General features: G+C 36.3%; 2 protein-coding genes across 7 annotated transcripts in view; one reads left to right on the forward strand and one right to left on the reverse strand.

Moving 5' to 3' along the window:
* Nucleotides 1-14,507, reverse strand: part of LOC139141817 (uncharacterized) — a 171,024-nt gene that overhangs the window by 53,927 nt on the left and 102,590 nt on the right. The gene's annotated exons all lie outside the window — the stretch shown is intronic.
* On the forward strand, nucleotides 2,490-9,750 carry LOC139141819 (tripartite motif-containing protein 3-like). Of its 2 annotated transcripts, XM_070711493.1 has the most exons (3): nucleotides 2,490-3,625; nucleotides 3,919-4,227; nucleotides 8,286-9,750. In XM_070711493.1, the coding sequence occupies exons 1-3, from the start codon at nucleotides 2,512-2,514 to the stop codon at nucleotides 9,050-9,052; spliced, it is 2,190 nt and encodes a 729-aa protein (XP_070567594.1). In that variant the 5' UTR covers nucleotides 2,490-2,511; the 3' UTR covers nucleotides 9,053-9,750. The 2 variants fall into 2 exon arrangements, with proteins under 2 accessions (XP_070567594.1, XP_070567595.1); XM_070711494.1 differs by lacking the exon at nucleotides 3,919-4,227.

Genomic DNA, 14,507 nt, shown 5'->3' on the forward strand with positions numbered 1-14,507 from the left:
ATCCACGCAGAGCTTATGAAATTGATTAACAGAAGAATCTGGTAAGTTGTCAGGTGACCTTTCTATGACCCCTGACCTTTTTTACATAGGGTCACGCGGGGTGACCCTAAAACAAAGGGAGAAGGGGATATCTATCATCACATCGTACCGCAGATATAGTTAAGATGTGAATACACGTGTTAAAAAGGTGTGCACACACACAAATCAACAGTGTGACATTAGCTCAAGAACAATGTGACACTGTGAACATGTGAGCTAAAAGGTGCTTGTCACCAGTTTCTTGGAGAGTGGTGCATTTGTATCATTGACAAATAACTTTCAGTCTGAACTCTTATACATTTAACACCAATATTCAGACAAACAGGCTTTGTTGACAAACTGTTGAATATCGTGTTTTTCACCATGCTGTAGAGAGACACCAAAAAACTTGATTTGATACACTGCATAGAAATATTGAAAAAAATTATAAACACTTGCAGGTCTTGTCGTGTTACAAGCCAACTTGTGTTTTGATGAGAATTTACTGGCATTTATTCATTATTTTGAATTTTTCAAGATTATAAAGTCTCAAAGTGCGACAAAACAGTTTCAAAATTTATTTGATTATTACTAACATTAGAACCATTGGACAACTTCAAAATGTTGGAGCCAAATATTTTCAGGTCCCCCTATAGGTAGTGCAAAACTTTCAAGTCCCCGCCTTGAATACCCCATAAATTTTCGAAATCTCCCCCTGAATTCCTCCAGCCCCCACCATGGATTTTTTTGAATGCAGCCTTACTTACTTTGGCCATTATTGGAATTGTGCCAAACCTATGGAAACATTCAGTGGGTGGGTGCTAGACAGCAATTAATGCACCCCTTCTCACTAGACTTCCACTTTGGTGACATAGAATAGTTTTCAAATAATTAGAGTCTATATTTTGCATTTTGAAACTCAGATTGTCTGCCGGCAAACTTACCATACCATCACGATTGAAAATGGCTTATACAATGATATTCTGTTATTTGTGGGAAGTCTTTATATCAAACATTTGTCTACTTGCTCATTAAAGGGACAGGCTGAAGTACTGGTATATCTATCATAGACAACTTCAAGATTGCGAATTTCCTTAAATGTTAAAATGTACCTGCTCACCCCTGATTTCCAGTAAGCAGGTCCATGCTTACCATTGATAACAATAGGTTTGGGTCAAACCACTGTGGTAGAAGGGTTAGGATATAGCATACACTACAGGTCAGAGCACCTAGCCATTGGCGGCTTGCTTATCTATTGTTGCAAGGAAAGTTGTCATGAAAAGAATATACAATGTAAAGGTCATTTAGGGTCATACAGGTTCTGCTGGTACATTCACGTCTGTGGCTGGGTCACTGCAGACTTCTGACACCGTGGAAGACTGGGCGGTCACTTGTGCTATTCCAAAACTTGGTCTTATTCATAGTAGGAGTGACTTAAATTGGAAAATACCAGGTAAATTTTGCAATATACATTATGTTCTTTGTACCCAAAGTTTAAGTTTTGGATAATAAGGTTCACTGAAGATAGAGAAAGATATTGTCTTATAAGGGTCACCTATGGGAAGACAGCATATACCGGTATAAACCCAGTTGTACGACATTCTTGCATTCGAGTCATAACTCAATCTTCCACTATAGAATAATGTATACAGAAAAGGCCACATGTGTTTTGCATTTGTCAGAGCTAAATGCCCTACTGAAGAGATGTTACATGTAAGGTGGTGTTACATGGGGAGAGAGGTTAACCTGTGTAATGACTATAGTCACACGTAAAGACGAAGCCATAGAACACTAAAACATGAAAAGACTTTCAACAGATCTTGAACTGAACTTTCATCAAGAGTGTTTTAAAGCAGAGATCTATGGATAGTAAAGTATACAGGATACTTTGTTGTAGGTGTGTATACCAACTTTGCTAGGCATAGTACCAGGAAATAGATTGAAAAAATCTCACTAAACAGACCAGTAAATGCATGCTATAGAGACATCAAACACAGAGCTTAAATTGAGAAGATTTTTAACATTTCTTGAAAGTGAAGTAACATGATTGGTTTGGCAGGACTTAAAAGGGATAATCTTAAAATGCACATGATGTAGGCAGTCTGATTAAAATCAGATGTCGAGTACGGCAACGTCTTTACTTAGGGGGTCCTGCTACTGAGGCAGTGACAGCAAGAGAATGCCACGCAAGTACAGACGTCGCCGTACTCTGCATCTGATTTTAATCAGATCAATGATGCAGGGTACAGTGACTGAAGTTTTGTATCATAAGTATGCTGAGTTGATAGCCTGGCACAGCTGCTATGTGTTGGTACCTAGGAAAAACGCAGCTGAATGTTGATAGAGAAATTTAGCAGTACAAGTGGCATGAAAAAATTGTTCAGCAAAACAAACTCTTAGATATAATGGTAAATGCAACATAGTTTATATATGATATGAAACAAATTATTTTTATGTTTTATTACTTTCAGTGAACTTTGACTGAATAGAGGCATGGCTTCATCATCAGACTTTGGTGAAAAACTGCTGACAGACATTGATGACAAGGTATTGCTGTGTGCCATTTGTATGGAGCGTTTCAAGTCACCGAAAATACTGCCTTGTCATCACACATTTTGTGAACATTGTCTCACAAAATGGGTCAAAGCAAACAACAGTCAGCTGATATGTCCAACATGCAAGAATCAATGGCCTTTACCCTCTGGAGGGGTACCAGCTATCACCAGCAATCGATTTTTGAATGACCTTTTGGAGGTTATCGGTGATGTCAATCCTGGAAGGGTCAATGAGGCGGTCTGTGATGGGTGTAAGAAAGAGGCAAAGTACTGGTGTGGTGACTGCGGAGGACAATTTTATTGTGATGCCTGCATGAAGGCTCATAGAGCCATGAGAATATGTCAAGATCATGAGCCGATAACAATGGAAGAATACAATGAAAAGATGTCAACACAACACTTCAGAATGACTAAAGCTAGATTCTGTCCTACACACCGTACTACTAAATTAGAATTCTACTGTGATACTTGTCAAGTGCCAATATGTCATAAATGTATAGTGGTTGATCACCCACCTGGATCTGATCATAAGATGTTGTCACTGGAATCAGCCATGGAGAAGTATATGCCAGAAATGAAAGCACACTCCCAGAAAATTGCTCAGAAAGTCAGCGATTTAAAACTCAGGAAGGACAGAGCACATGATCTTAGAAAAGACTTGGATGCAAACAAGTCTACAGCTGACCAACAAATTAACACACTGTGTCAAAAGTTAATTGATGAAATTAAACAGCAACAAATCAAAATGCAGTGTCAAGTTGATGATATCTACATTTCAAAATGTAAACAAAGCGATGCCACAATAGAACTTCTGGAACATAAAATTGCCAGTGCAGAAAGTATGCTTTCATATCTGAACCATCTCTTGACTTTTGGAGGAGCCGTGGACATCATGTCAGTTCAAAAACAGATGAAAGATCAACAGCAGCACTATGATGATCTGACCAATGTACCTTGCACTGACATTGACAGCGACCTGGTTTTCAGAGAAAATTCTGAGTGCTTACGGATTGATCTTGGTGTTGTCAAAGGAAAGAATCTGACTAAACCAGGTATGCTGTTAACCCTTATTCGACAAAGTTCATATTTCACCGTCACGCCACGTTGGCTAAAACTTAAATGAAGCACAACATGTCTATTATGGCAAAAAAGTGAAAATTTGAAGACCTCTGAAAACAGAGATTTCTTTCAAAGGTGTTTTTTTCTTGAGTAATAAGAAATTTACACATAAAATTATTGCCACAGGTGAACAAGGTTAAGCATAGTTTTAAATTGTTTAACTAAACTTTAAAGCACATCTACATGATCAGTTGTAAGAATGAATTAATTCGATGTATGTCTGCAGGTAAACCAATACAGTCTGAAGTAAAGAGGAAAGATGGAGATAGGATGGAGACAATGACACACACACAACTCCAGGTGGAGAGGAAAGAGGAAAATATGATAAAGCAGACTAGTAACACTGGACTTGAAGTGATTGAAGGAAATGAACTTGGTGATGTTGAAAAGAAACAGACAAAGCCTGAGCCTCTGGTAGTGAAAGCCAAACAAGATCAGCTGAGGAAAGCAGTCCAGTTAACAAAAGGAGATACTACAAAGTCTACTAAAACCAAGCAATCAAATCTCAGACCTTGTGCTATGAAACGTTCATCAGGTGAGTGAAGTGTCTTAAACAATTATTCGGTACAAGACCTAAATTTTGATACTTTGACAGGCTTTTTATATGTTGTACTTTGAAAAGGCATGTTGAATGTTCATCTCTGGGATTCATAAAGATAAAATTGAACAGACTGGAAGAAAAATGTTTCTCATCTAAAGGCCAGATCTCTGGGATGAAGTTTGTTCTGGAATTCATAAAGATAAAATTGAACAGACTGAAAGAAACTGTCTCTCACTTAAAGGCCAGGTCTCCGGTATAAAGTTTGTTCTTGTCTGTTAGAGAGTTATGGGGTGTTATAGCTTTTTGTTTTCCATTAAAATTGTAATCTAGTAAGTAAATTTCCTGGCCAGTCAATCTGACGCCTGACACAGGCCTTTAAAGTTATGGAATTAACTTGTTACATTTGTTGTTCTGCTGTGTATATGGTATTCTAAAATAGAAATTGACAATACCATCACTAGCTGAAAAGTTATTGTGCAGAAGCAGATTAGCTATACAGATTAAACCAAATGGCATAAAACAAGTGTAGGTTTAATTCATTTTAAGTTGATCATGACCAAAGTCAGACTGTGAAGTGGAAACTTGTACAATTAGAAACGTGTAGCAGCAAAAACAATCCAAATCCTTACATTCATATGATACGTCAATCCTAAGACACTGAGTTGGATAAAGTTTGACATTTTTGTCCATTTTTATATACTACATTACCTCTATCTATGCAAAGTTACTAAAATGCAAATCTTCCCTATAAATCATGTAATATTTTTGATATCACACAAACTATGACCCTCAAACTGGACAAAATATCAAAATTTTTTCTCATGCAATTTATATATTTTGTTTCCTTCAGTAAGCTCAGTAAATCTCAAATGACAATAAAATAAATATTTCTTTGTTTGTCTGAAAATCAAAGAGTTTGAACAAAAAAACTACTTAACACACATTACCTCATTTGTGAGACCTGTACAGTATGCAAAAGTAAGGTTTTTACTTTGAAACTTTGGGGTTAAAATTTGGCTCTACATGACCCCTACTTGGTACACTCAACGGTGAGAATGTCAAAACCAACTTGAAGACCCTACTGGTAACAAAACTATGAATTCTTTTCAGTAGAAATTAACATTGTCACATCCATGATTTGTTCAGTTAAGTCATATGAATATTTTACTGACATGATGATTGAATCACTGGACTCAATGATGTTTTGTGAATATCTGATCTGATACCATTTAATAATAATAATAATAATATTTGGTTCTTATATAGCGCACATATCCACAAGTAGATGTGATCAAGGCGCTTTACAATTATTATTACCCCTGGTCACTGGACCTAATATGATACCACTCAACTCCCTGGGGAGCAGACAACAGCTCACATGTGCAGCCAATAAGCGCAGCAGAGCTAAACGCACACATAACAACCTCTGTCCTACCAGGTACCCATCACTCCTGGGTGGGGAGAAGCAATGAGGAATAAAGTGCCTTGCCCAAGGACACAACACCACAGCCATGCCGGGGCTCGAACTCACCATCCTTTGATCGTGAGTCCACTGCTCTAGCCACTGGTCCAAAAATATTTCTATTGGGATCTATGTACAGTTAATGATTTTCAAGAGTCTGACAGAGGGACTAGCTAAAGTTAACCCTTTGCATGCTGTAATTTTTCCCACCAAAATTTTAGTGCAACATTTTACCAATTTTTATGAATTTTTCCATATTTTTTATTATTTTGGATCAAACTAACATCACATTTCATTGCCTACAGGTTTTCATCAAAATTTTGGCAAAAATCTGAAAACATTTGGCTGGGGTACATTTTATAAAGCTGACAAAAGTTGATCTTGGCACTCAAAGGGTCTATCTAGTCAAATTGAGTTGAACTTTTGGCAAGTAAACAGAAAGTATACCATAATAAATCCTTAGTAGATACTGTGGAGTACTTTATTTTCATGTGGAATTTATTTTTGCTATTTTTGCGGGGGCAAGCTTTCTGTGAAAATTCATCATCCACGCTTAACAATAGGCTTCAAATCCTTTGATCTTGGTCGCAAGCTGTGATTTGTTTCCAATGAATTCAATGGTAAAATCTTGGGCTTTATTATAGTTTTCACAAAACATTGTACCAAATTGTTCAGCAAGACAAACCTACAGCAGAAATTAACACTTTATCAGCTTTGTCATCATTGTGTTTGTACCGACAAACTTGTAACCCCTGCAAAAAAATACCACAAATGTTATTCACACCATATGTCTGATACCATTATTATATTTTGAAAAAAACAATGCATCAATCTCACAATTTGTTCGGTTTTACATGCACTATTACTTTGGGGAAGTCTGTTAGCTGTAGCATTGGTTGCCGAGAACAGTGCATACAAAAGAGAAGGTGATCCAAAGATTGATAGGATGCACTATGGCTTTCAAGGGGTTGACCACTGGTATCAGTGGTCATAGACAGCTATGATATGATCAATGTAAGAAAACGAACCTGTCACTTCTTTCAATTAGGCAAAAATAAATTCCAGCGGAAATAAAGTATTTCACAGTAAATCATTAGATGAACATGTTGAACTGCCACTACTCTGTTGGTGTTGTGATGCTGATTATTCAAAGAAAGGTTTATTTTATTCATGACAATAAAAGCTGATAAATTCACATTGTCACACTACCATATCTTGAATTTTTACCAGTTTATTGACCAGCATACCAGAAAAGACATTTTTACAGAATGTTTTGAAATATTGTTCCTATCCCATTTTGTTGTTAGCAAATGCATGAATCTGTTCATGAAATCCAGTGTTTGCTGCCATTCATAAAGGTTTATGAAAGAATTTTGACTTGATCACTGCAAACGAGAGAAATATGAGCAAACTATGAATTTTGAATGGAAATCTACAAAAGTGTTGCCATGGTAACAGCCTTCACTAAATTAAACAATTGTTCGCATAACACATGTATTTATGTTAGTATAGTTTAAAAAAACAAATGAAGTCTAAAACCATTTCTTATGCTTTGTAAAGTTAGTTTTACTGAAGATTTTACTGTTGCCATGGTAAAATGACATTAAAATATCAAAATTACAAAAATGCATACTTTTAAAAAATGCCCCATTGAATCGTCATTGTGTGGCTGTTTGATTTTTATCAATAACTTTTCTCAATTTTGAGCTACATCGACGAACAGCTAACTGTTACATTTCAATTTCATACCATTTATTTACTTTGACCTTTGACCTTTGCACCCCTGTGGTCAGCTGGTCAAAATTTAGTTTTGCATGTCAAGTTTAAATTCTGGAAAGAATTTAAAGAGGTGCAAAAGGTTTAGCCTTAATTCTACAATATGTCAAATGAGGTCATCCATGGTGCATGTGTTTTACAAAAATCTTTACATATACCGGTACATGAAGACTGGCATTTCTATACCAAAACACGACATTTTGAAAAAAACATATTTAATAGAAATGGTAAAGGAACAATAAAATATGAAATAAATATAAAAGACTTCACATTGATGAACTGTCATTTTGATGCACTTTGATCTTCATCAATATCTATTTCCAATTTCAAGCTATATCAGCAGACATAGCTTCATGTTGTGTGAAAATTACACTTTAAATCACTTATTTGCTTGTTTGACCTTTGACCTCTTTGACTTGTGGTCAGTTGGATAAATTGGGTTTGTTGGGTCAAGGTCCAAATTCAGGACAAAAAAATTCCAACTGGTTTAGAGTTCCACAAAATATGGAACAAATATATCCCTAATACAAGAACTACGGCATTTCTATTCCTAGACCAACAATACATGTTGAAAAGCAAGTTTTATGAAGCGAAATTTACAAGGTTACCATGGTAAAAAGACATTGAAATGTGAAATTACAAAAATGAAAAAAGTGTAGAATTGTCTCTGTTTAATTGTAATTTTGATTAAGTTTGATTGGTAGCGATATCTAGTCTCAATTTCAAGCTGTGTTTGTGAGAACAACTTGTTACATGGTCAATGTATTGAAATTTCATGCTATTGATGTGCTTGTTTTAACCTTTGACCTTTCAGGTGGATGGTCAAAATTCATACTGGAGGGTCAAGGTCCTAGTCCAGGACAGAAGTTCAAGGATCCATGTGGTTTAACCTTCCACAATGATCGACTTCTGGTGTGTGACAAGAACAACAACATTGTTCAGATACTGAACCAAGACTACACATGTGAAAAGGTGCTAGGAAGTTTCAGCGGTCAGTTTGCCAAGCCATTCAAGCCACAGTCCGTAGCTGTCTCTAAGGACAACCATTACTTCATACTTGATGACAATAATAAACAAATTATTGTTTGTGATCAAAATAATAAAGTTATCAGAATAATTACTTTACCTGCAGATGTAAATCCCTACTGCATAGCTCTCTTGAAAGGGTTTGTTTTGGTCACTGATGTCAAAGGTCATAGGTTACTCAAGTACACCGTGACTGGTCAATACATTGCAGAAGTTGATGGTCAAGTTGGTGGCAAAAAACGTTTTGACTCCCCCCGCTTTGTCGCTGTCAACAGTAGGGATGTCATCATGGTGTCTGACTGTCACAATCACTGCATCAAGTGTTTTGATTCTGATTTCAATTACCTGTACCAATACGGTGAGTACGGTCACGGCGATAGTCAGCTGTACTTCCCAGCCAGCATTGCCGTTGATGGCGCTGACAATGTTTATGTTTGTGACGGCAATGATAGGATTTCGATTTGGAGTCGAGATGGGACTTGGTTATTTAATCTTTTCACATACAGTGAGCAGACCCTGGTACATTGCAGTCAGCCGAGACAGAATCTGTGTTAGAGGGTATAACGACAAACACATCACAGTATTTTCTAAGTAGACAGAAACACCAAGATGATGTGTATGTCTGCATTTCATCAAAATATTGGATTTTTGTCAAAACTTTCGGCGCGAACTCAATTTCCGATTATCACTCAAGCGTGACGACGAACGAATCGTACCGTTTACATGTTGTTTACATTCCAAAAACCATCTTTTTCTCAAATTTAGAAAGATAGTTTTCGGAAAATATTATTCTATGTTGATGTCGCCTCATGTCTAGAGTAAACATGAACCCAAATGATGTTGTTTTTTGATAATTTTCATTCAGAAAATTTAGGAACTTTGACAAAGGGGCCTCACTCAAGTTGCAATCACGTTAGGTCCAGCCAGTGGATGGCGTGCAGTGAAAACGTCAAACGTAACTAAAAACCTAGTTGAAAGGGTCACGTTTGAACTTTTGCAAACAAAATCGGAACGATCATCACTGTAATTCTTTAACGGCAGATTTATCTGTTAGGAACAAATTTACCATAAGTGAGTTATTTTGAACAATTTCAAGTCATGAATATTTAATTTTGACAGTGTACAAATAATTTTACGCATCCTCCAACTCCACTAGACTCAGGGCGGATCATGTTTTTCTCGAGGGTCTATGGGCGGATCAACAATTGTGCGTGCGTGCGTGCAAAATGGATTGTTTAAAAAATACCTGTACATCCGATGACGTCTCTTTTGATCTGAGATATCAATATTTCCACTCAATAGATGTTGATTCCGTCATTGTAAACGATATAAAATGGGAGAACCATCACCACTGATCCGCCTCCATCAAGGTTCACGTGGAGTGTGGCATAACAAAAGTTCATGTATTGAGGGCGCTGATCGTGGCCACTAGAACTGAACTACACCCACGGTCCCTCCACAAAGGAGGAGGGACCGTGCTACACCTGAGCGATGATGTCAATCTGGTACAGGTTGTTTAGAGTATTTCATTTTGCAAGTTTCAGTTACGAGAGTTCCCTTTAAACAATAGCGTAGACTCTGATGTTTGATTCAATTTCTTTCTTGACATATGAAACAAACCCTTATTCACTTTTGGTTTGTAATCAGAAGCTTTGTGAACGTTTCGCCAAATTTTCTAGCCCACGCCACGGTCCCTCCAGAGGGACCGTGTCTAGCCTTTACATATGGGCCTAATACTAATGAAGTAAAGTGCATAGCCATCCATCTGAATGTGTTTTTTTGCGTAACGTCTTGTCAGTAGGTTCCTAGTCTAGAACTAATCTTGTTTAAGTCCGAATCCCTCTTCTGAAAGTTGTAAGATGAATTTTTGTTGAAAGCCAGAAAGTGCCCGCTTTTCTAAAAAAAAATATTGTCACAATAAATAATCGATAGAAGAGATCCATACACCTATAATTTTCTTATTATGCATCAGAATAGTAAATTAGACAGAGTTTTAAAATTTGGTAAGGTGTACAATATATGGTGCAAATTTACTAAGATATCATGATGCACTCGGCAGACTGTTAGGGCGGGTTTTCACGAATTATGAGTAGGCCTAGACCTATTGCATCTTTATTTGTTTTAATCAGTGTCAATATTTTCAAGTCTTAAGAAGAGGGCTGTTTGTTGCCTTTTTAATCGACTGAAGCTGAAATACAGAAAACGATTTGTTGAATGCGTAATGTGTGCCCGACATTTAGCCTACTTTTCTGGGTTAGGCCATGGATGTAAATTCTATTTTTTACATCCATGGTTAGGCTAGGCCTACAATGTCACTGGCGATCTGTCACGGTTGCATTATATGTGTTTTTCTAATTTTGCCTGTCTTCTTGTGTTTTAGTGGCTGTCTTTGTTTGTCTCTCACTGTACAGAATATAGACGATTTGTTAAAATTAATCTGAGTAAAGCAACTAGAATAGTATTCATGCTCGCATTCATGAGCGTACTGCGCGAAGTCTCAGACACCGAAAGGGCGTCAGTATTTTTTGTGATTGGCGCCCTCTAAAGTTAAGTTTTTATAACTACTTTCGTTTTGGATGAAAAGCCTATATACAGGCTTTTTTTATCAATGCCGTATTGATAATCTGCAACAATACATTGTAAAGAAGCTTACTTTTCGGTTTTCGAATATTATATGGTCAGAGGGAAAATGCAGGAACAAAACTGTATCATTATGACTAGATTTGCTGGATATAATGGGAAATTATGGGACAAGGAGATCAAGAGAGAGGCTTTTACAGTTGTTTTTTAGGCTGGATGCATTTCTACCTTTGTCATCCATGCAATTTTATCAAATGGTACCTTTTTGCTGTCTTGGCATAGAGGTGTTTACTCAATGTTTGTTTACTGTTCTTCATTGGATTTTCCCTAAATATATTTACATTTATTTTAAAACAATTCTCAGATGTCAAAACGTCTTTTGCCTTGACAATTGGAAATGCAGATCAGTTTAACAAGGCATTTGAAAGAGGTTTTATCATGACCAATATCATATTTTATATTCTCACTGTTTCTTTATTATAGGGAGTTTTGGTGTGACATACTGGCATGTGACTTTGCTTTTACCATAAAAGTTTTATAAGTTTGACGCTTGTATTGGCCTAAAAAATTGATGTCATAAATCAATAAATCAATAAATAAATACTGATTACCCGATAAATTTAAAGTTTTTGACCTATAGACAGAAACAAAAATGCCACTTTTGTGTTCACATGAGAACTTTTGATTATGATGATAAACATATACAGCTATATGTATATTATGACGGCACAAAGATTGTCTCTTAGAGGAAGGGTTTGTCCAGACTGCGGTTGCACAACTTTCTTGTCAATAATCATCGCCTCAATAAACATTCCAGAAATTGGCAATGAATGTAGTGGTGCAAATGTGAAGGCATTCAGCATTTGATGAATGTTTGTACAAGTATTTTCACAGTAGTCGATACACAGGCAAACATTCATTAGTTTGTGAAAATTTCATCACCAAAATATAAAATATCACACACTATTTTAATTTATTCTCTCCAATAATAAAATAAAATAAAATAAAATACATCAGCATAGCAATATTTTATAAAAGTTTTATTGTAATATCCTTGACATGTGCAACACTGCCCTCACTGGCCTTACAAAACACTTTGTAAATAATGACGATAAAAGTTCTATGATAACTTTTCAGAACCCCCGTACATTATACATTTTCTGAAAGCCTAGATATATGGGAAGATTTTGGTAATCAGTGTCACCATTGTTTACATAACTATCACGTGACAGGTAATTTGCATAACCTTTCAAAAATCGGTTTTCCCTATGTTTTGTCTCAATACCTCAAAATATCTGACTCAAACTTGCTGGAATGCAAGCTGTCTCAACGCTCTTCAAAGTGTGTCTCAGATTTTTTATATCTTGCTTAGTTTTTATTTGAGCACAATTTTAAAGAAATCAACTAGGGTTAAATTCACCGCTCTGGACATTTTTCAGGCATAAAAATTGTTTGAGAAGGTTTAAAAAAATTCTGAGACACACTTTGAAAGATCCTTAGGACAGCTTGCACTCACACAAATTTCAGCCACATATCTCAAAGCATTGTAACAAAACATAGGGAAAACCGATTTTTGAAAGGTTATGCAAATTACCTGTCACATGATAGTTATGTAAACAATGGTGACACTATGGTGACCAAAATGTTCCCCTATATCTAGGCTTTTCGAAAATATATAATTTACGGGGGTTCTGAGCTTATTAACCACTAGAGAATTGTTAGCTTAAAAGGTCAATTTCTTGTCTTGGAACCTTAACAACGTTTCTTACATTCTGCACAAATGCTCTTGTTTCCACTGACCTTTGACCTGTTTGGTGGAATGTTTGATTTTACAATTCATGGATTCTTCACTAACAAGACAGCCCAGCTTTTGGAATTCAAACACTATGAGAGTTGACTTTCAAAATCAGATGTTTTCAGAATACCTTTCAGATTGAGATATCTTAATAAAAGTAAATCTGACAGACAAACGTACCCAGTCTTGGTTTGCAAGTCAATTTGTTCTCACTGGTAAAAGAAGCAACACTGAGGGCCTACATCATTAACATTTCATTGTACATGCTTGCTATCTTTCTGATAAATTACATTTCAATTGGGAACTAATGTTATTTTCCTATACTTAAGCACACTAGTATGCTTCTCCTTCTCTTCTTTAATTTATTCTCTTTTTTTTGTGAATGTCAAGTTTTATCTCCAAGCAGTGTCTCAATGCTTCAGTTTCAGCCATTGTTCTATAATGACTTGATCAGGTCTTAGACTTTGATATTCCAGGTCTGATAGTGTACACGTCTTCTCCTTGGAAAATCTGGAAATCAAAGACAATACATGCAACATGAGTAGCAGAAAGGTTCAAAGTGACATTTCGATTACAATCAAACAAATTTTATGGTTATGCAGGTACATGATTTATTTGACTGAAAGATTCAGTGGTGTGTATGCACCCTGGCACTCAAGTACTCTGATGTTCTTTATACACCCTGTACATGTACATGTATGTAGTGTAGTGGGTCAGAGGTTGCAGAGCAGACTGGAGTGGCTGCACACAGCTGAATTTCCAGTCCAGTTTAATGATTAATCCTTCATCAAACAATCACCAATCAGTCATTTCAGACAGCTGCCTACTTTGGTTAACACACTGCATTAATCATTTAATAATACTATGAAAACTTACATACATGTTGATGCAAAACAAAGAATTTACTTTGGCTTTATTGGAATTTTGCCAGACCTATGGAAAATGTACTCCTTCTCACTAAACTTCCACTTTGGTGCCATAGAATAGTTTTCAAATAATTAGAGTCTTTATAATTTTGCATTTTGAAACCCAGAATGTCTGCAGGCAAACTTACCATACCATCATGATTGAAAATGGCTTATGTAATGATATTCTGATATTATGAAAATATTATATCAAACATTTGTCTACTTGCTCATTAAAAAGACAGGCTGAAGTATATCATAGACAACTTGAAGATTGCAAGTTTCCTTAAATGTTACCAGCATGCTCACCCCTGATTCCCTGTAAACAGGTCCATGCTTACAATGGGTGTTTGTAAATCCAGTAACTAGACATAACGACCAGTAACGACCAGAAACAAGCAGTAACTAACAATAACGACCTAGAACTAGACAGAACGAGCCAATAACGATCCATAACAAGCCAAAACAAAATTGATCTGTCCCTATTAACTACAAGTGCAGTTCCCGCCAAGCCTAGAAATCACACCCTCTACGACATTACCACATACCTCTACAACAGTGTTCGTAGAGTAAGCAATAATGAGCTAGATATAGAAAGAACAAGCCGATAAAGAGCAAAATAAAAATGAGCTGCCCATAAATTGAACTAAAACCACGTAAGAGTAACAGCGTAAGAGTGAAACCAGATAAACACTATTCCAATAACAAGAAAAATTCACATTTTATGTAT

Source organism: Ptychodera flava, chromosome 10 (genome assembly GCF_041260155.1).
Source record: "Ptychodera flava strain L36383 chromosome 10, AS_Pfla_20210202, whole genome shotgun sequence".
Lineage (NCBI taxonomy): Eukaryota > Metazoa > Hemichordata > Enteropneusta > Ptychoderidae > Ptychodera > Ptychodera flava.